The sequence below is a fragment of the Sceloporus occidentalis genome, unplaced genomic scaffold, assembly GCF_023333645.1.
Source record: "Sceloporus occidentalis isolate IW3139 unplaced genomic scaffold, rSceOcc1.0.p SCAF_4, whole genome shotgun sequence".
Lineage (NCBI taxonomy): Eukaryota > Metazoa > Chordata > Lepidosauria > Squamata > Phrynosomatidae > Sceloporus > Sceloporus occidentalis.
Genome location: NW_028316984.1, coordinates 102,763,511 through 102,786,092, shown reverse-complemented (window position 1 = coordinate 102,786,092; position 22,582 = coordinate 102,763,511). Strand labels below are relative to the sequence as shown.

Genomic DNA, 22,582 nt, shown 5'->3' with positions numbered 1-22,582 from the left:
CGGCGCAGCAGCACACACCATTCATTTTTCTAATGGAAGGGTGGGGGGTCCAGACCCCAAGAACCCCCACCCACCCACCCCCCGGCTACATCCCTGAAGGTATATAGAGAAGCATTTAACATCGTCAATAAGATGACAAGTTGTCAGTACCACTCAGCATTTAATGTCTTGAAATAATCTTGAATTAGCCAGAGTTTGAATAATTCACAATTGGACATCATCCACAACTGAACTGAACATTCAGTTAAAGGTTTGTACAGTTTAATAGTCACATAACCATCAGTCATCTGTAAAGGATGTGGAAGGCATTTTTTTTTCGAGGGGGAGTTTGACACTTTTAAGAAATACAGTGGAACAGGCACATGATTGGCCACTTTGAGTATACAACAGAAAAAAAGAAATTCTACCACAGTTCTACCAAATCCTCCATTAATCTTGTCAGTTAAAATTGTCCTGTGAGAATTAAATACTCATCTTTACATATACACAAGTTATGCCATGAAAGCATATTTGCTTACAAACATATAAAAATACTTGTTAACTAGTTTGATAAGAAAATAATGTATAAAAGTATATAGCAAAAAACATTTAATCATCTGACAATGAAAAGAGCAAATTCATCTTTTTATATATATATTACATGAAAAACAAAACAAAAAGCAGCTACAGGTTTAGTTTTCTTGAATCCCTTACCTGGAAATACAAAAGGAAGACACTTTATTAAAATTATCCCAAACCATGATGTAAAATCTTCAAGACCTGAAATGCTCATGTTCAGAATGAGCCCAGGTATTTGGCCACACAGCTGTAACAGTAATAACCCTGTAGCTGTTACTGGAGCCATACAATAAATACAGTAGACAGTTGACCACTGAAAAAAAAGCTGCAGCATAGACGAGAGCTGAAACACAAATCTCTACTGACAATGAAATTCAGTGTATTGGCTTCCTGTAAGGCAAGCTGAACTTTGAAGTCTAACCTAATCAAAGGGTAAAACCTCCAAATGCACTTTTTAAAAAAATATTCTACATTTTGATTAGCAAATTTTTTCTTGAGTACAATTAACAAACATGTCATAAGTGAGGAAGAAAGGAGAATACCCAAATGGCAACATTTAAGGTTGGCTTCAAAACCTTGTCAAAGATTGTTTTGTTTCCATCGCGAATAAAACTCCACAAGGTGCAAACTTCTTTATGCAAATGAAGAGACTGGGAGTATTAAAAAAGAAGCCTTAGTGTACTGACATGTGCCCTGAGACAGTACTAAGACTCCCTCTAGGACTAGGTCAGCCTTGTTCTTTTAGACTAAGGCTACTTTGGTGACCACATTTATATAACATGCACATAAAAGGGCTAGACAGAACACCAAAACATGTAAAAAGGTAGGTGAAAAGAATTAATCTGGCAGTTGGTAGCTTGGTTCAAAGTATTCTTAGAAGATAACACAATGGCACCCTTTCTTGTCCTTTTCCTTCCTTGTTGGCTCTGGGGAAGGAGGGCATTCTTGTTCTTGAAATTTCCTGTGAAAGAACAAAACTGCAGATTAAACCAGATTTAAGAAGTGCTTACTTTAACTTCTACCTTGCCCATAGATATCTTGCAAAGTTAATATGGACCACTGCCTTTTTGTTTAAAAAATTCTAGAACTCAAAATGGAAGCAAATTTCAGCTTCACAAAATACATCCCTTGGAGTTACAGGCCCAATAGTACTGCATTAGTGTGTGCCCTAGGAAAAACTGAATAGATGTTTTAGTTCCCGGGAAACTTTAATCTAGACAGATGTGTTTGGGAGTCCCACTGTATGCTTTAATAGGACACTTGTGGTTGACAATACTAATTCATATCTCAATCAACTTTCTTATGCCCTGCAGTGACAACCAGTGCCTGGACTCTGTACAAACAACAGCCTCTGTTCACTGCCCTTTGTGGGACCTATATCATACAGAGTAAGGGGTTTTATGCTATAGGATTTCTCAGGCTATTGTCATACATATTGATGTGGTGTATTTTCCTTCAGCATGCTAATGTTTCATCAGAACTCAACAGCACAGGCACCATATTGTCACAAGAGTATTCAAGCCACGCAACCAATGAAAATGTGATTAAGCTAATGATAGATCCTGGTGTCATCAAGGTACTAGCACTGTGCAGCAGCATTTCTACTCATACTATTATTCCTCCCATCTTTGCTTTTTACTATTGAAGACAGAAAATTCTAAGTCTTTGAAAGGTCTCCCTTTCTCAGAAGGATTTCTGAGCAAAGTAGTGCTCGCTTAGCTGTTCAGCATAGGTGAGTCCAATAGGATAAGGCATTCTATCTTAAGATATGGATTTAAAGTGAACTAAAAATCTTAATATGCTGAAGGAAGTGGAGGAATAGCACTGGAGGAAGTGAAACAAGAGTCCAATTAGATCCAGGGTTAATGGTGCAGTTCTGAAATGCATTATTTCTGGCGGGATACATACCGCCATTTAGTACGTCTTCTATACGTACTAGGGTTAGGAAGGGGCGGTGCTTCCGCACCCCCCTAACCCTAGTACGTATAGAATACGTACAAGATGGCGGCGCCCCTTCCACATGGGCGCCGCCATCTTTACGTACTGGACGCACAGCGTCCAGACGTGTCGCGCCGCTTGTGACGTAGCGAGCGCGCCCCTGGCGCCTCGCTACGTCGCAAACGCGACGAAAAAAGAAGCTCCATTTTGGAGCTTCTTTTTCGGTCCGCGCGGGAGTCGGGCCGTGTGAAGGCTCCGGCTCCCCCGCGGACCTACTGGCGGCGGCGGCAGAGCGGCGCAAAGTGGCGGTATGTACCCCGCCTCTGTCAGCTAAGGACTCTCAGCACCATTAATAATTCATTTTCTTATTACATGGTTCTGTTAGATGACCAGACATTTTGATACTGTAAAGTTAGCTGCATTTACACAAGGTATAAAACAAACTGCTCTTCATCTATAAGGAGAATGTACATGCATCACATTAACAGTGCAATTCTAAGCATGTCTACTCAGAATTAAGGCCCTCTGAGTCCAATAGGACTTTGTGTACCGGACTATAGTCTAAATCTATTTTTACAAATGCAGAGAAGTCTTTCAGTTCTGATACAGCATTTAGTTACTTGCCATATAAAGAAATATCTAAAATAAATGCCATGAGAAATGAAAAGGAAAGGGGGAAGGAAAGAATGCATTTCTTGTTTTAAAGAAAGCATTAATGTGTTTACAGTACAAGGCTTACCTTACAACTCTGACAAGTTCGTGAAAAGCTTGGTCTACATTCAGTCGTATTTTTGCTGACGCTTCCATATACGTTACTTTCAATTGCCGTGCTAATTGCTGTCCTTCCTCATGTGTCACCTGAAAACAAGGATAAGAGATACAATGGATATTCAGTGATCTGTGTTCTGACGCTTCATTCACCTGATCATCTAATATACAACTGGCCATCATCTACAGATTTTTTTGCATATTGTTGCAATACCATCATCCACTATCAATGCAGGACAATCAGTACAATTCTGATCTATCAACTGTGGTCTTCTTTAAACAAAAGATCACAACTCTCTAAAAGCAGAGTTAGACTATTAAAGCCATGCACACAATTCGTTTGCATGTACAGAGAAAAAGAGAACATAGAATTGGGGCACAGGAGCCCCAAGGCAGACATTAAAACACAACTAGTGGCTATATCTGTCCCACCTGTTTCACAGCTCCTGTCTGACCAAGACCATAGCACAGAGTTTTAGGAGTCCTGATCTGGATTGGGCCTACTGCACATAAAAATTATACTGTTGAAGACAGTATAATTTGTTTGTACACATGAACATAAATGACTTCCTCCTTTGTGTCATACTACCCTAACAGCAAATATTTCAAACTGGAAGAAATACACGGAGGCGAAATCCAGCTGCTAGCCTCAATTAAAGTAGACTTGATCCATAAGGGTTCTGGCTCCAAACACTGCTGATACCCCAGTACAATCACTATCTCTAAATAAAGTTACTTCAATATATGCCAATTTGTCAAAATATTATTTGTATTAATTATTTGCATACATTACAGCATTGTTTGTACAAAAAAGGCAAAAAGAGGTTGGCTTAATAACAGTGACAACCTGTTCCCTCCAGTAAACGCATCCTTTACTGTTCTGAAGGGGTTGCTGCTTCTATTAGGTGGCCCTCTGAGCACTTAAAGTGATGAGTAATTGTTGGTAGGGCAGATATAAATATAATTGGAGAGGGACTCATGCCTTGATAATGATGTCATGGACCAGTGTCTCATCCTCATAGATTTTGACTTGAATCACATTCATGTGGCAATTACTCAGAAACTGATTTAATGCAGGGATGCATTAATATATTACGAAGAACAGTTTCCTATGCGACATCCCAAGTATCAAGAACTTGAATCACAGAATGGTTGCCTACTACTGTACTTTTGATTTCAGCAAAAGATGCCCTTATCTTGGCAACCTTTCTCTAGATTCCCCATTCCCTGAAAAATAGTAAAATAGTAAAATAGACAAAACAGTTGTCTAAGGAGGACATGGCCTGTTGTCAAACCTATTTGGTTATAGAAGAGGCCACGGGGGCCATCTTGGCCTATCGCTTTATAAAGGGCAAAAAATTGGGAGTTTCCACTAATATCCACAAGAGAAAAGGGGGATACATTTCAAGATTCTGTGATCTCCCTTTGTCCTTTCTGTTTGTTTATTTATAAAGAAATACCCTTAGTCCGAAATGTGCTGAGCTTTCCAGCTTAAAAAAAGACTACCTTTTAAGCTTATTGAGACGTGCATCCATTGTTTGCCTGTGCTAAGCCTACTGAAAGCAGTCAGCTGAAGAAACTATCTTACACAGAGTCAAACCTTCAGTCTGTTTAGCTCAGCATTGTCTGCACCATTCTCCTGTCTCCTTCCAGGGTTTCAAACAGGTTGGTTCCCTGGATCTGGGGATTCAACCTGAAGCCTCTGCAGAGAAAGCATGTGCTCTATCACTTGAATTACAGACACTGCCTCTAAGAACGGGGCCCGCAGCTCTTCCCAGAATGTTAGTACTGCCCAATATTTTACCTGTCTTTGATGGTCCAGGTCTGCTTTGTTACCAACAAGAATCATGGGGAATTCATCACGATCTTTTACTCTAAGAATCTGCCTTTGAAACTTATAGATTTCTTCAAAACTGAAGGAACATGGAGACACAAGAAGTTAGAACTGCAACTGCATGGTGTGATTAAACAAAACTTTGCTTAAGGCCACTTAACAAAGATGTTAGAGGTGAGGTGAGGTGAGGTGAAGTGGGATGTGAACCTAACTCCTCTGCCCATAATCATAATCTTCCCAAGAATTTATAGTCGCTCAGTGCATTGCTATTTTTTTTATTTTGTTTTCCTATTAAGTCATGTAGTCCAAACAGCCCTTTTTTGGATCCCAAGGCTCAGAAGCATTTTTACACGCATGCTTCAGAATTCCCTCAGGGAGTGTGGAGGGTACTTCTACCATGTTTGGAGGCCCTTTGGACCCCCAAAGTTTTAAAAAATCAAATGAAAGTTTTTTTAAAAAATGTCTTTGTTCCCCAAAATGCCCTCTAGAGGATGTGGGGGTATTTTCACCACACTTTTGGGTGTCCCAATTTAGGTCCAAGAGAGACTTCAAACAGGAAGCAACTTCTGCTCACTTTCTGTTGTTAAAAAGTGGTCATGATTATATGCCCCCCATTGTTTCATAGATAGCATTTGGGGCAAAAAAATGACTTTCTTGTGGTAGTGGGCCTGGTGAGGGGGTACAGCACTCTAAGGTCTTCTGGGAGGGAGCTAATGCAGCCCCTTAGCCTTCCACTGTTGCTCACCTCCATTTAAATGGACTCCTAATGCAATATCCTATGATGCCTCTTAAACTCTTTAGTCCAAAAAAAAAAAAAAGGCTAGAATGGTGGGGCTACTTTCCAAGTAAAACAACTTCCCCATCCCCAGCAGCAAGCAGAAGTGACCAAACAGTTGTCTGGTTCTCAGCTAAAGAACCAGTTCTCTGATTCCTGGCAGTGGCATTGGTTTATAACACTATGACCCATAATTAAATATTTCTTGAGTGTTAATTACTCCAGCTATACTTACCTTACACAAATACTTTCTGCAGTACTGGTAGCACATTACAGAGTCTTCTGAGTCTGCCTTACCTTCCTCTATCCGTGACTGAGAAGACAAGCAGAAAGCCTTCTCCTGTCCTCATGTACTGCTCCCGCATGGCTCCAAATTCTTCTTGGCCTGCTGTATCTAGGACTAAACATGTTGAGGAGTTAATTGATTTCACCTCCAAAGATAAATTACATCAAGGAAAGTTCCATGTTCTTTCTCTCCCATAAATTCTCCCCAATCACCCTCCAAACATTACGGATGGTTTTAAAAATAAAAACAGCATAATTTAAAATGCTTTTATCTTCACATCCAAATTCATCTTTGAATGAAATTAGATTACTAAATATCTGTGTGACAATTCAACTAAAATGGTGGTGGAAGTTCAATTTTTAAGAATAAACTAAATGTACAAGGAGAAGGAAGAAACAGCAGGGATCCACATACTTACAGCTTATATGCTTACTGCTGCTTACAGATTTCCCCCAGACCAGCTCTGATATCAAAGTCAGTCAACTGGATAAAAAAACTTTGAAAGCAGCTGAATATGAAACTGTAAGGTGAAGTATGCCCCAACTGGTGATTTACAGGTGAAATAATGAGTACATGTTTAGCATACACAAGCCTGTGTGTTGGCTCTTAGTTGTCATGTTGAGGACATGGAAAAGCCAAACCCAAATGTAGGAAGGCCACCAACATCACATGATGTTATTCTAAAATTTTAATATTATCAACAATATTCAAAAAAAGATGTTTGTCTTTCTTTTGTATTGACAGGAGGCTCTCTTAACACCATTTCCCATACTTCTTGGATTCTAGAAAGTGACTGGCTGGAAAGCTGAGCCAGACAGCCTTTGCCACAACTGCATCTTAATTCCAATAGTCTAGCTGACTGCTTTTCTCACCTTCCCATTCTCCCTACTTGAACTTGATTTATGCTATTTTCTCCCTATGTCAAGAAGAAAAAGGAAAGGAAGACAATTATATTGCTGGTGGAGTTGTTAAAGTAGAAAAAATTTTGAGCAAGACAAAAACAAGTATACTCATTCCTCCACATTTGTGGCTTTGATTATTCACTGATTTTATTAATATGTTCTCTCTAGGAATATCTAGGTCCTCCAGTGCAAATCTGTAGTTAAATTTAACCAAAAGACATGCTGAAGGACTTATAAAGATTCCTAGAAGAACATTCCACTAGGCATTTGTAGCTCCTCCAGCACAATTCTATGGTCAATGTCTGGCAGATGCTGCCTGGAGTTGCACTGGAGGACCTAGAGATTCCTAGAGAGGTGTTCTCTCAGGTAAAAGCATGGTGTTTTTATTATTTGTGGTTTTCCCACATTCACAGGGGTCCTACGTCCCTAACCTCAGCGAATGTGAAGGGATGAGTATACTGAAAAGGGTTAATGACTTTAGAGGAGAGAATTATTTGAGGTTATCCCTGGGTAGGTGTTCACTGAACAGGCTATTCATTGAGCTCACAGGAGAAAAGAAAATGAAAAATATTGCACTAAGAAAGAACATCCATTTGTTAGGGGAAAGAATGGCTGAGATTCTACATTGTCCTACACAGTAGCGTAAGGAGTCCCACTCACCACTGACATTTTTGCTGTGATAGCTCCCTTGAACAGCCATCCCCTACCTAGTGGAGAGTTTGGAGGGGGACAGGGAATCAGAGAAGTGTTTGGCTAGGACCCATAGCCATACAGAGAGCAATAACATCTTCTGCCAAGATCTACCAGGCAGATGATGTCATCAGTTTGCATGTAGTCATGGAAGATAGCCATGTGCTTCTCTAATCCTCTGTACTCTTCACCAACCATTCAGGAAAGTTTTCACAACAAAACTTTGAATCTGGGAGCAGGGGCTTTGGTCACTGTGAAGGGCAGAAGAGAATACTAACTTGCAATTACTATAAAATACATATGCAAGAGTAATGCTTGCCATATTTCACCAATAGAATACCAGACAATATGAGTGGGTAATTCTCTCCTGTTTTGTCTCTGTTCCTACCACTTACTGGCACATGCAGGTCCCTACATGAAGTCTGGGAATTAAGCTGGCTCTAGAGCCAGAAAGAAAAGATTCCCCACCTTACTATAGTGGAACAAAACCAAAAAACTTACTATCCAGTCTTGCCGCTCTCTCATCTATTACACATTGTTTTGTGTAAGAATCTTCAATTGTTGGATCATAGTCTGTGACAAAGTAGGACTGCAAAGAGAAGAAAAATAATGTTCAAGACCACACAAAAAAAAAAATAAAGTGCCAGAAAGAATAAACACCTTTTTTAAAATTAAGCCAGACCAGTAGTTTCCCAAGCAGCCTAAATGCTCTCACAATGCCAATGACTGCATACCACCACCACCAGTCTGTGTGGGATGTTTGGGATTAATAAAACTTCCAGAATGACCATCATGTAATTGAATGAGGTCCAAGATTAAGTGAAATCTGGAAAGTCTGCAAAAGAAAGGTTAAAAGACATAAATATTCAAATCACTGCTATGCAACATTGGTTGAATAATGTCAACTCATGCTTAACAGAACAATAAGGTTGCCTGACAAAAGATTCTCTACTACCACCTAGTTCCTAATTCTATACAATGAACATCTTACTTAGCAAGGATTTGGTTGTAGCTGAGGCAGCCAAACCTTATCCCAAGCTGAACTAGATATAGATATAGATTTAAAAATCTGTCAACAGGTCTGGAGAGTGAGGAGCAAGTAAGATGGGTGATGGAGATATTACCATTATTCCAACCTCCTCTGGCCATTCAGATTCACAACTTCAGGTGCTTTGAACTAACTGATGATCCTTCTGGACATTTGTGATTTAATTCCATTTTGGCATCAAAGCAACAAGTATTTTTGTACACTGAATTCCTGTTCTCTAAGACAGTGCTTATGAACCTGTCTAAAGTGGGAGAAAGGCAGAGTTTTCCCCCAATATGCCAGGGACCATGAGTTACAACTGTTCCTTTCTACCAAGGAAACTTCCATAGACTACCATTTTGAGCAGTACTGTTCTAGAACAAACTACATAGTGCAGAAACTTTAGTTAGTTCACAATTCATCGGCCTACCTCTAAGATAATTGGGAGCTCTGGCTTGTGCACATGATTCCCACTATATTTCACCCATTGTTTCACTTTCTGAACACATCAAAGAAAGCTCAAGAATTTGGGAATATTACCTTTCTGTACCCTATTTCCCAGAGTTCCTAGCCAGAGGAGCAGTTGTCCATGAAAATAACTTTTCCAAGCATCAAGAAACCATCTTCTTCCCAACTGTCCTACTTCAAATCAGACATGACTGTCAGTTTACCACCACATAAACAGAATATTTAAAACCAAGACAGAACAGTGAGTGTAGAGATGACTGGTTTAAGTTCCTTCCTTCTCTATGGAGATTGGTTACAGCACTGACTTGATCGTCTGTTTGAAACAGAATGCATTTAGAATAGGCTTTAGGACTGGTTTTAAGACACTGTTGACAAAACATTGTCATCCATTTAAAGTAGAATGCATTTAAGTTAAACTGCAAAAATCCAACTGCCAGCCCAAACTAGGGTAGATTCACTGACTCGATGGAGCTTACATAAGTGTTGATCGATCAAGCTGCTGTCACGAGTCTTTTTTAGTTGGGGGTAGCAACTGGACTTAGGCCCCTTTATGGCCAAAACAGACAAACAAATGGGTCTTTGAAAAGATCAATCCTGAACTCTCACTGGAAGTTAAGATCATGAAAAGACATGACTCATTAGAAAATACTAGCAAAGGAAGAAAGTAGTTAAAAGAAAGAAAGACCTCATGCCAAACGGATAGACTCAATCAGAGAGGTCAGGGGCCTAAATTTACAGGACCTAAGCAGAGAAGTAGATGATAGGGCGTCTTGGAGATGTCTCATCCACAGGGTCAAGAAACAACAAATAAAATATGCCAAGTCAGTAGGCTGCAGTCATTACATTAATGTTATCAGACTATCTGCCCCGAACTGGTACTTTGGGTACTCTTTAAAGATTGTAATGAAAATGGCTACAAGTAATTAAAAATGCCCTCTAGCAATTTCCTGAATGTAGGCAGCACACAAGAGAACAAGTATGAAAGAAATGTAATAGCTGGGCTGGCAGCACTCTTGGTTTATAAGGATAATGATGCAAATAAAGATGATTTTCTAGCCACAGGTTCTCTGGTGGGCTAGATCCTCAGTAGGGTGCTCATGTTACATTGTTAAACACACTAAGTTATTGCCAAGGTTCACAATTATTGCCAAGATGCACGACAGACAAGGCCAACGTATTTATGAACAGAGCTTTGCAGGTATGCTTAAATTAGTGTTTTCAGAGTTTTAGTGTCCACACAGTCCGAATAATATAAAGTAGTTGTAGACTTCTAAGCTGTCATATCGTAATGCTTGTAAGTATTTCTTAGGCACAATTTCCAAGGACCTTATCACATATGGGGGGGGGGGGGGGTTGCAGCTCAGATCCACAGTCACTCCTGTTCTAGGAATGTGAAGCGTGATGTTTTTTCACACCAGATCCAGAGTCACTCCGCTCTAGCAATGCGGATTGAGGTAAAAACGTGATGTTTTACCACACCTGGTTGCCTTGCTGTTGTCCTTCCGAAGTGAGGGGGAAGAGAAGTCAGTTTGATTCCAAGCAAGTCACATGGTGCGGATTCAAGCAAAGGGGAGTGAGTGCACATTGTATTACCACACCAGAACATACTTTGAGGGGTCAACAATTCGAATCAGCACCTTTGCACATGCTCAGTGGGGTGCTGGACGCTGTCCTCCTTCCCTGCCCCCTCCTTAGCTGTCATACTTCATCGAGGTGAAGAACCAGTCAGAGGATGATGGGATAGGTTGCTGGGGCCAGGATTGGGAGGCAGGGGCAGTCAGAGGATGATGGGATAGGTCGCTGGGGCCAGGATTGGGAGGCAGGGGAAGTCAGAGCATGATGGGATAGATCGCTGGGGCCAGGATTGGGAGGCAGAGGCAGTCAGAGGATGATGGGATAGGTCGCTGGGGCCAGGATTGGGAGGCAGGGGCAGTCAAAGGATGATGGGATTGGTCGCTGAGGCCAGGATTGGGAGGCAGGGGCAGTCAGAGGATGATGGGATAGGTCGCTGGGGCCAGGATTGGGAGGCAGGGGAAACAGGGGATGATGGGATAGGTTGCTGGGGCCAGGATCGGGAGGCAGGGGATGATGGGATAGGTCACTGGGGCCAGGATCGAGGGGCAGGGGCAGTCAGAGGATAGGTCGCTGGGGCCAGGATCAGAAGGCAGGGGATGATGGGAATGATGGGATGGGTTGCAGGGTGGCAGAGGGGGCAAGATGGCATGAAGGAGGAGGAGGGGAATGATGGAGCAGGACGCAGGAGGCCAAAGGGGGTGGCATCTGAGTGCTTTTCCACACCAGACCAATTCGAAGTGCAATCAAAGTGAGCTTCAATGCGAATTCCGTGAAGTCACTTTTTTTCCGGTTTTACCAAAATGAGGGGTCACTTCGGAAACACTGCTGAAGTGCCTCACAAGGTGCTCCCATAGAAATCAATGGCATCTGATAACACTTTCACTTTACGACGTGAAACTGCATCGTTGGAAGTGCACTCACGTCAGAAATGAGCCGGAACTGAGCCAGAAAACCACCCAAAAGCTCCGTGTGATATACTCCCAAGTAATGCTCTCAGTTTCTTCAAATATAACTTTTTACAGTAAATTTTACTGACTTGTTCCCTATGAAGTTCCCCACTCGGCCAATGAAACCAACTTGCCTTGGACAAGTCACACTCTCTCAGCCTCAGACGATGGTAGCAGCAATGCCTCTCTGAACAAATCTTGCCAAGAAAACCCTGTGTTAGGTTCATATTAGAATCACCAAAAGTCACACGCAAAGGCACAAATTCACACATTTAATAATCAGACATGTGTAGCATTATTTGGCATCTATATCAAGCAGAGTACATTGTAGCCAGTGCAATATAAGCTTTCAATAGAAAATAAGAAAAAAATATTCAGGATGCTCTTTTAGGGTGGGGAAAAAACTGACATTTGTTGGGATAAGAAAGGAGATGTACAAAAGAAAATTACCTAGCTTTTAGCAGAAGAGCCCCTAAAAGATGGCTCTCATGTCTAGATGTAAGCCATTCTGAAGCAGGAACCTCATGGACTCTCCCAACTCAGACAGACAAAGGACTACCTACCTTTTGGAGAAGGGGGAAGGTAACCTCTGCAAACAGGAAGGAATAAAAAAAAAGCCTTGAGTACATACTGTAACTTAAAGAAAGAAAAAGAGTAAAACAAAAGAGTAGGCATGCTCTATAGAGTTCCCTCTCACTAATCGCTTCATACAAGTGTTGATGCCACTTTGCTTCCCACAACATGTTGAAATGTCAGCCAATTTAGGGCAGAAGAAAGTTTTCCAGTTCAAAATGTTCAGCAGGGTGCAAGCAGCAACCTAGCATAGGGTAGAATAAAAAAACTTCAGATGATAACCCTCTGTCCTGCTGGGGAAAACATAAAGTGACACAGAGAGAACCACCCCCATGCAAGCAAACTCTAGACTTCAGGACAGGGCTTTCTCTCTTGGTCCCGCCACCATTACATCTGAAAGACATTTTTAATTTTTTATATCAAAATCAGCTTATGAAGAAGATACAAAAGCTCACCTTGAACCATGTGCTTCCAGATAACTACATATACCAAAAAAACCCACAAGCTATTCAACAGCCATTCCACATGTACACCCTGGCTACAAATACCTTCTAAGCATGATCCTATAGGGCTTGAGAACTTTGGGGACCTCTACAGCCTCAAGAGCACACACTGTTTGACAGCTGTAAAGTGAGGGAGAAGAGGGCAGGGCAGACAAAAGAGCAAAACAGAAACAAAGACCCCCAGCAAACTTAAACAGTGGAGAAGGGAAGTCTAAGGTTGTTTGGCTAAGAAGAATGGCATTACGATACAGCCACAGCTTCCCAGGGCAAAAGGCTTTTAAGTACTAAGGCTTGTTATAGCTTCATTTTTTTTAATGACTCCATAAATAGTGAATCAGCGCTAATGACTCATTTAAATAAAATTGTTTGACTAAACCTGTTGGAACAGATGTTAGATTATTCATAGAATTAGCTCAGTACTCAAACTATATTGTACAGGGACTTTCCGGACATGGCCAGCTGTCAGAAAATCCTCCCTCCCACTCTTATTCCAATTCAGCCACACATTTTGACTAACTTTCACAACAAAGTTCTGCTGTATTCTGGTCTTCCTTGTTCCCCCACCCTCTATAAAGAGATGCCCCCAGTCAGGATAAAGTTTCTACAAGTTTCTGAGTTGCCAAACAGGCCTCTAAACAGACAGACGGACTCCATCTATCACTATCACTGAATCAGATATGAAGCAGACATGCCTCAATGCTGGGTAAGTAACTTGCTGCCCTCCAGATATTTTGGGCAACAGTTCCCATAATATTTGACCATTAGTCACACCAAGAGCTGATGGGGTTCATAGTCCTGTTGCCTTGCCCTGTGTAGATAACTACAAAGTGAAAGAATATAAAGGCAACATGCTTTTCAAACACAATAGAGCCCTGGAATGTATCATCTATGTCTTTGATCAATAGACTGTAGGAAACCAGCACAAATGCTCAAGCACTGCAGTGATGCCTTCTGCAATTAGGAGATGGGCCACCACCCTGTGGCAAGTCTCCAAAGGAAATTTCAAAAAGCTGTTTGTGAACTCTCTCGGCCTGATGGACTGACCTCCTTTTGTTTTCCCTTCATTGTTAGATTGTAAGCTGGCAGGCAATGGTTATTTTAAGTTTCAGTTTTGTACAGCATCTAGGTAATACAGACATTTCTGCAATGACCTCATCATGAGCAGAACTTGCAGGAAGCACTCCTGCTCCCTACTCTACCCATTGCAACTCTATATGCTTTCAAACCATTTTGTATTCACAGAAATATAGATTATCCATAATGCTTGGGACCAGAAGTGTTTTGGAATTTGGATTTTTTCATATTTTGGAATATTGCATATAAATAATGAGATATGTTGGAGATGGAACCCAAGTCTAAACATGAAATTCATTTATGTTTCATTTACACCTTATACACATAGCCTCAAGGGTATGCTATACATAATTTTTAAAATAATTTTGTGCATGAAGCCAAATTTGTGTACACTGAACCATCAGAAAGCAAAGTTGCCACTATCTCAGCCACCCATATGGACAACTTTGGATTTTAAAGCATTCCAAATTTTGGAATTCTGGATAAGGGAAACTCATCCCTCCAAGCAAGTCATTAATGTAGGATGGAACAGAGTTTCACATAATCCTTTTCTCTTCTTCACAATGTCAAGATAACAGGTTAGGTTTAGAATTCTCTAGGGGTCAAACCCAGGCTTTGAAGATGTATCTATAACTGCTCTTAGCCATCTTTGGATCTCTATATGAATCACGGGCGCGTTACAGACCGCCCAAAATGGGCGGTCTCGCGCCGCTGCCGGTTGCTGAGTCCGGGAACCGCAGCAGCCAAACTGCACGGTTCCCGGGAACAGCAACAAAGAAGCGCCAAAATGGCGCTTCTTCCTGGGCCCCGGAAGAGGCGCCGCAAAGCATGAGGCGCGCACTTGTGGCGCCACTTCCGGTGCACGATGTCCGGACACTGCGCGTCCGCGAAATCAAAATGGCAGCACCCATCTGTATAGGGCACCGCCATTTTTACGCACGAGGGGCAAGGTGCGTCAGGAAGTGCCACCCCTCAAGTGTAATGACAGCACCTCAAGGGGCCTGTCTGTAACGCACCACAGTTTAAGTATTGAAAAGATGGCTCAGGCCCCATAGAGGCAGACCAAAATAAAGCTGCTTCGGGTCACTTTGGAGGTATGCTGTTTAAATGATGCATGCATACTAAGAGTCTGGAAGCCGTGCCAAAGCTGCGTTCCAATCCTTAGGACTGGATCATGAGTTTGGCATGGCTTCCAGACTCTTAGTACACATGCATCTTTTAAACAGCATATCTCCAAAGTGACCTGAAGCAGCTTTATTTTGGCTTGTCTTTATGGGGGCTCAGTTATAGTCTTTGAAACAGGGTATGGGGGACAAGTAAAGATGGGAGTTTTAAAAGTTTCTTGAATCTATCAAAGAGAAGTTTCAGGAAAAGATTTATACAGGGCAGTCACCTGAAAATCTTCTGTAAGCTTCTAAGATCCAAAAAGACGACTTTGGCACCTGATTTCTCCTCTTCATCCACCACTTAGAAACAATCTTCCAATAGCTATTTATTAATAGACCTCAAGCAAGCATATTAAGCAATTCTTTCAAACAATTTTTGTTGTTAACTGCCCTCTAGTCAACGTAGACTCATGGTGACCCTGTGGTTGAGACCTCCATGACTCCTTGTCCTCCACTGCTCTGCTCAGGTCCTGCAGGCTCAAGCCGGTGACCTCTCCAATTAATCTGGCTTTCTACTTCCTTCTACCTTAGCTAGCATTATAGTTTTTGTCCAATGAATCATGCCTTATCAGGTGGCCAAATTACGACAGCCTCAGTTTAGTCATCCTGGCTTCCAGGAATAGTTCAGGCTTGCTCTGTTCTAGAACCCATTTGTTTGTCACATTGGCTGTTCATGGCATTCTTCTCCTGCATCACATCTCAAAAAAGTTTATTTTCTTTCTGTCAACTTTCTTCACTGTCCAGCTCTCACATCCGTACATGGTGATACAATAACTTGGACAATCCTCACTTTAGTGTGCAGAGTTATATTTTTGCTATTTAGGATCTTGTCTATTTATTTCCTAATTACCCTTCCCAATCTAGCTTTCTCCTAATTTCTTGGTTGCAGTCTTTGATACAAGGTATGGAAATTCTTAACTATTTCAGTTTTCTCATTATCTAGGATGGATCTTCCATGGTCATTATTTTTGTTTTCTTTATGTTCAATATCAAGCCTACTTTGGCATGTTCTCCCTTGACCTTCAATAATTGCTTCAGATCTTTATTGGTTTCTGCTAATAGTATTGTGTCATCTGCATACCTTTTGTTAATGTTCCTACCTCCAACTTCACTCCTCCTGCCTCTGAGTCTAAGTCTATTCTGCATAGGATGTTTTCGGCATACAGATTGAATAGATAAGGTGATAGTGTCCAGGCCTTGGTTGGCTCCCTTTCCAATTGGGAATCATTCTATTTCTCCATACTCAGTTTTGACTGCAGCTTCTTGTCCTGAGTACAGGTTACACATCAGCACAATCAAAATGTAGTGGCACTCCCCATTTCTATCACTCTTCAAGGTGTATGCAGTCAAAGGCTTTACTGTAGTCAATATAGCACATGCAATTTTTTTTTAATTCCCTGGTGTGCTCCATTATCCAACATATGTTTGCAACATGATCCCTACTGACTATTCCTTTCCTGAAACCAGCTTGCTGCTCTGGAATTTCGCATTCCATTTACAGTAGAAGCCGTTGCTGCAGAATTTTAAGCATGACTTTGCTGGCATGGAAAATGAGTGCCATAATCCTGTAGTTACTGTGGTCTTTTGCATCTCCCTTTTTTGTGTATAGGAATGTATATTGATCTATATTGTGTATAGGAATGTATATTGAATGTATATCCAACAATACTGCAAACCTAAAACCACTTTCTTGGGATTAACTTCCACCGAAATCAACACTGTTGATTGACACTGGCAGATCTCATAATAATCTGCATACTCATGAGAGTACAGATATTATAGCTTTAGAGGTTTTCAGCCATTCCTATTAGGAAGAATTCATTCATGAAGCTGGAAAGTGTGGTGAAAGCTATGCACAGTCACTTCTTCCTTGCTGTGTGCCTCCAAGTCATTTTAGGCTTATGGTGACTTAAGGCAAACCTATCACAAGGATTTTTTTGACAAATTTCTTCAGAGGGGTTTGCCATTGTCATCCTTTGAAGCTGAGAGTGTATGACTTGCCCTATGTCACCCAGTGGGTTTTTATGCTTGAGGAGGGAATCAAACCCTGATCTGAAGTTGTAGCCCAACATTCAAACCATTACCAGACTGGCTCTCACACAGTCACATACAGTACATACATTTCTCCAGTACTTGCCTTCCTGAGGATGACCAGAGTATATCCATGCTACACAATGTGTTGATCCCAATTCAACTGGCATGTCGCCATACCATGGGACACTGGGTTATGTAATTTCCTGAGAATTCCTAGAATTCCTAGAATTCTTTGCCAGAAAAGTCTAATGTTGGAGAGTTCAGGGGAATGAACTGTAAAATTCTAAGCATCCCACCAAAATACAAATCACAGGATTCTGTGGGATGGTGCTGTGGCAGTTAAATAGTATCAAATCATTTTAACTATGCAGTGTGTATATATCCCAGCAATGGTCACACATACACTTTCCTCATATGTAAATATGCATTTAAAAGGGGTGTGACTTCTTTCTTGGTTGGTAGGGATGGAGGGTGAGGCAATTACATTAAGCTAAACAAGAATAATGCTATTTCTTTGTTTAATTTTATTAGGCATATTTGTTATCCGGACACTTACAATGCAATCTGCAACTCACTAGCTCTTGTTATTTCTTAGGAACAGAAAGCTGCCAAATAATATGTTTTGGACTTCCTACAAATGTTACTCTTGCACCAACATATGGCACAGCAGTATTTAAAGTCTAGCCCACTGAGGAGACAGCCAGACATAAATCAAGTAGTAGGAGGCTCTTACAGCAGGTCAGAATTAGTATCGGAGACATCCCTACACATTTTGTCTGTAGGAAGATTTAGGGATTTTCCTCTGTTAAAGCATGTTTTCAGAATTAATTATCTTTGCCACAGCCTGAATTAAAATGCTTCCAGAAGGGCTGAACAGTTTTCCCAGTTCTTAAAAAGACAAGAGAAATAAGCAGATGTTTCTACCCTAGCTCTCATCTCAGAGAATATGAGCATCCCAATGTGGTAGAATTCAAAGGCACATCCCTGTTATATGGATCAGTATGCAAAAGGATCTTGTTGCACCTCTGAGACTAAATGAAAGAAAGAAGTTTGTAGCATAACCTTTTGTAGACAGAGCATACTGCATCAGATGCATGGAGTGAAGTGTTATGCTAATATGTAAGCCACATGAGTTTTACAATGTAATTTACTCTTGGGATTAGTCAAATTACAACTTCAAAAGAGTTTTAATGATGGCACTTATGTAATGCATTGTGCCAATATTACAAAGATGCTGCATGCAATTCCTAGGCAAAAAAGCAGTAAAAATGTATTAATAGCCCTCAATAAGAACAAGCAAGACAGAAACAACAACAACAACAACAACAAACCAGACAGTTAAAGGAAGAACACCTCTGAAGACCATTCAAGAGCACAAATTCATGTTAGTACAAAGGCTCACTTAAACAGTCAATTTTTAACCACATGCACACTTCTGTTGCTTTTGCTGTGTGCCTTCAAGTTGTTTCCAATTTATGGTGACTCTAAGGCAGGGGTCGGCAACCTACGGCCCGTGGGCCGGATCCAGCCCGGCGAGGCCTTGGGACCGGCCCCAGCACAGTCCTGCCGCCGATTGCCGCCCCCGCCGCAGCTTCCATGCCGCTCCAGGCGCCATTTTGAGTTCAGCCCCCCAGTTGTCTGAGGGACAGCAACCCAGCCCCCGGCTCAAAAAAGTTGCCTACCCCTGCTCTAAGGCAAACCTATCATGGGATTTCTTGGCAAGATTTGTTTAGAGGAGGTTTGCCACTGACTTCCCCTGAAACTGAGAGCATGCAACTTGCCCAGGGTCACTGTTAACAAAGCATTAACAATGTAAAGCTCCTTCTTACAAAAGCTTTTTATGTCTACGCCTTTATATCAGCCTCCTTTCCCTCCTCATCCTCTGAAGAGCTAGAAATCTTAACAGCACAGGGAATGGGAAGATGGTGAAGGAGAGCTGGAGACTTTCAGTGTTGTTTTGCAGCAGCTTATCTGCAGTAAACCATTCTGGAAAAGCATGTGATTCTACTCCAGCTGAGGCATGTAGCTATATATGCCTGCCTAAAACAGGCATGGTAAACAGCAGCTGCCCTGGAATCCTCTAGTGAAGTGGTTCTCGACCTTTGGCCCTCCAGATGTCTTGGACTTCAGTTCCCATAATTCCTGAGTATTGGACAAGTTGTCTGAGGCTTCTGGGATCTGAAGTCCAAAACAAATGGAGGACCAAAGATCGAGAACCACTGCTCTAGTGAGCATGTATGAACAGCAAAAACAGACAGAAAAGACAAGCACAAAAAAGTTTGGTTCACCAACTCCTCCCACTTTGTTTTTAAAAAAAGAAGCAGCACAGATCTATAAATTCAGCTACTAAAATGTACATACTAAGAGCAGTGAAGCCTGTTGAAAGAAAAAGTTATCCTTGGATACATTTTGGACAAAGGTTTTGTTTGTGAAGTACAAGGCTTTCATGGCAGGCATCCTTAGTTTTTTGTGGGGTTTTCGGGCTATGTCGCCATGTTCTAGAAGAGTTTCTTCCTGATGTTTCGCCAGCATCTTACCGCATACCATGCAGCTGCAGACAAGTCTATATAGGGACCACCAAACGCAGTGTGCAAACAAGAATCAAGGAACACAAGAGACAATGCAGACTGGGCCAGCCAGAAAAATCAGCAGTAGCAGAACATGTTACAAACCATCCTGGGCATAAAATACTGTTTGAAAACACTGAAATTCTGGACCATGCCAACCACTACCATGTCAGGATGCACAGGGAAGCCATTGAAATCCACAAACACCTGGACAATTTCAACAGGAAAGAGGAAACCCTTAAAGTAAACAAGGTTTTGCTACCAGTCCTGAAAAATAGCAAGATAAAGATTCAACAAATGCAAATGAGAAATCTCCCAGCAGACAATGAGCAACTATCAAGCAGACATTAATCCTCTTTTGCAGACCCTCCCACCTTGAGGCCTGCCATTAGGAACAGAACAATCCACATGTAAATCACTCCTGTCTTTCCAGGTCACACATCATGTATACCCACGTCCTTTACAGGCAAGCATTCTCTGAAGATGCCAGCCACAGATGCTGGCGAAACATCAGGAAGAAACTCTTCTAGAACATGACCACATGGCCCGAAAACCCCACAAAAAATTAAAGTTTTGTTTGTTTGTTTATTAATGTAAGGTTTACCTGACCTTGCATTTTCATGTTACATGTGTATAATGTTGTTTTAATTTTTTAAAAAAGATCACTAAACATTTGAACTGTTCCTTCTTTCTTAGATGAAAGAACCAAAACCTATTCTTTCAAAATTATTTCTGGATCTGGTATCAAATGTTCTGCTAAAGAAGTAATGTTCATCCACTTTGTTAACTGATGTATACCTGTACTTATGGACAGGCTCACAGCCAGACAGTCACACAGATCTCCTTAGGGAGGACATCCTTCAGCCTGGGTAATCTAGTTGTCCAGTCCCTCTCTAGTATCCTCATGTACCTCAGGTGGTCTGGAGCCCCCTTTTCCCCCTCTCTTACCAGGAGTTCTCAAAGATTATTGCCAATGGCTCCGATATTACATTTGCCAGTTCTTTTAATACCCTTGGATGTAGATACATGAATGTGTGAATGTAAGTATGCATACTAAAATAAACAAAATATTTTTATTCATATGATACTATGGGATGGGGGTGACTTTCACATGTAGATGTAATGCGGAGTCCCAAGGGTAAAAAGTCTGAGTAATGTAATAATGTAATAAAATTTATTCGGTCTTTGACCAGTATAAAACAGAACCACACAAAAACAGTGTCTGAGTACAATATGTCCAAGAAAAACATTACCCAGCTAAGAAAGGACTAAGAAAACCCTGTAAAAAATTCACTGGGTTGCCATAAAGGCGAGTTGAAGGCACACACACACACACAAACACACACACACACACAAAGCCTCCAGAGCCTTTACTTTCTCCCACCCCCTGCCAACCATTATGAGAAAAATATTTAAACATACTTAATAAAAATGATTTACTGCATATTGGTTCAGGCAGAAAATTCCTACATACCTCATTTAAAGTATAACCCTTGCAAATGGCAACGAAATATGCATTTTCAGAGCTGGTAAACACCACAAGCTGCCTTTGATATTTTAATGCACCTTCAAAGTTACAGGATTTGAAACAGCAAGGAGCCTGCCAAGAAGTGTGTTGCAATGTTTGCATTTTGTATTTCAGATTAGCACGTGGGAAAGGCAAAATACAAGTGACAATGAACTGGCACTGTAGTTCTGGGAAATGAAACTCATGCTATTGAACGTTGTGCCTTTCCTGAAGTTCATATCCTTTGTAATTTTAGCTATGCTTGAAAAAAACAGTTTGGGAGTAGACATAAAGCCAAGATTAATTTTACAAACTGAAACTAAATTTAAAATTCCAACATTCTGTTCCAATAGCCATTTAAAAGCTGGGGGGGGGGGCAGGAGCAGGGGATTCATTACCTATACCTCCCACCCCCCCACCCCCCTCTAATGAATTAGTATGTGCTTTAAAAGTTTTCAAAAGAGAAAACGGGAAAGCAAGCATTCAGAGTAAATTAAGCAGCAAATTTCTGCAACAGGAGCCATTTCAGATATAGCTTATACACATGAAAGTATGGTTTTGTTTGTGTGTGCGCGCGCACACGCACACACATTCTCGCTCTCTCCCTCCCTCCCTCCCTCCCTCACACACACACACACACACACACACAAAAACTGCTTATCTACAGTGGATATCAAAATCCATGGATGTTTAAGTCCCATTATATACAGTGGTATAATAAAATGTTATCCCTTATATAAAATGGCAAAATCAAGGTTTCCTTTTAGGAATATGTTGTGTGTGAGTGGGTGTGTGAGAATATTTTCAAACCATGGTTAGTTGAATCCATGGATATGGAAGGTTGAATGTATAACTGTGGTCCTCAGAGTGTATCCTCTGTGTACTCAGACATATAAAGACATACACATACCTCCTAAAACATCTGTTCAGTTAACAGTAGAAAAAATGCTAAAAGTTTTATACCTTCTATACAGAATATTTAAGTAAAGTTAGGAATCTGTTGTCTCCTGGAAAAGGTGAGGAGGATGGAAATTTAGTTGTACAGTATTTACTTTAGCAACAATTCAGTCTTTAGCAGAATCTAGCACAAGCCACTCTCCCACCACCACCACCACCAAAAAAGCTTACATTTTCCCTTCAATCTGTACTATGTACAATATACTGAAATCCTACAAAATGAAATATTTCAGAATGATACAACTAATTTTAGTAGTCACTAATTGTTGGAGGTTTTTTATCAGTCCCCCTAGCTAGGGTTAATATGACTTTCTGTCCAATGACCACAGACTCAAAGGGCAGAGTGAGTAATGGTGTTTATATTAATTCACACAAAATAGAACTTTTCACACAGAGAATAGCATGAAACTATTGTTCTATTCAAAATATTTAT

The 22,582-nt window shown here is 41.0% G+C and overlaps 1 protein-coding gene across 4 annotated transcripts in view; it reads right to left on the bottom strand.

Annotated features, from left to right (window-relative positions):
• Positions 1-222: 222 nt before the first annotated feature.
• The window catches only part of LOC149314433 (ras-related protein R-Ras2), a 60,106-nt gene continuing 37,746 nt past the window's right edge, over positions 223-22,582 (bottom strand). For 2 of the 4 annotated variants that reach the window (XM_089521107.1, XM_089521110.1), the window contains exons 2-6: positions 8,253-8,340; positions 6,171-6,273; positions 5,069-5,177; positions 3,236-3,354; positions 223-1,519 (exon numbers count right to left, since the gene is read on the bottom strand). In XM_089521107.1, the coding sequence (XP_089377233.1) occupies positions 1,432-1,519; positions 3,236-3,354; positions 5,069-5,177; positions 6,171-6,273; positions 8,253-8,340 (507 nt within the window). In that variant the 3' untranslated portion in view covers positions 223-1,431. Of the gene's footprint in view, positions 1,520-3,235; positions 3,355-5,068; positions 5,178-6,170; positions 6,274-8,252; positions 8,341-12,218; positions 12,302-12,331; positions 12,348-22,582 lie in introns of those variants that run through there. The other 2 variants (XM_089521109.1, XM_089521108.1) reach the window with 2 other exon arrangements.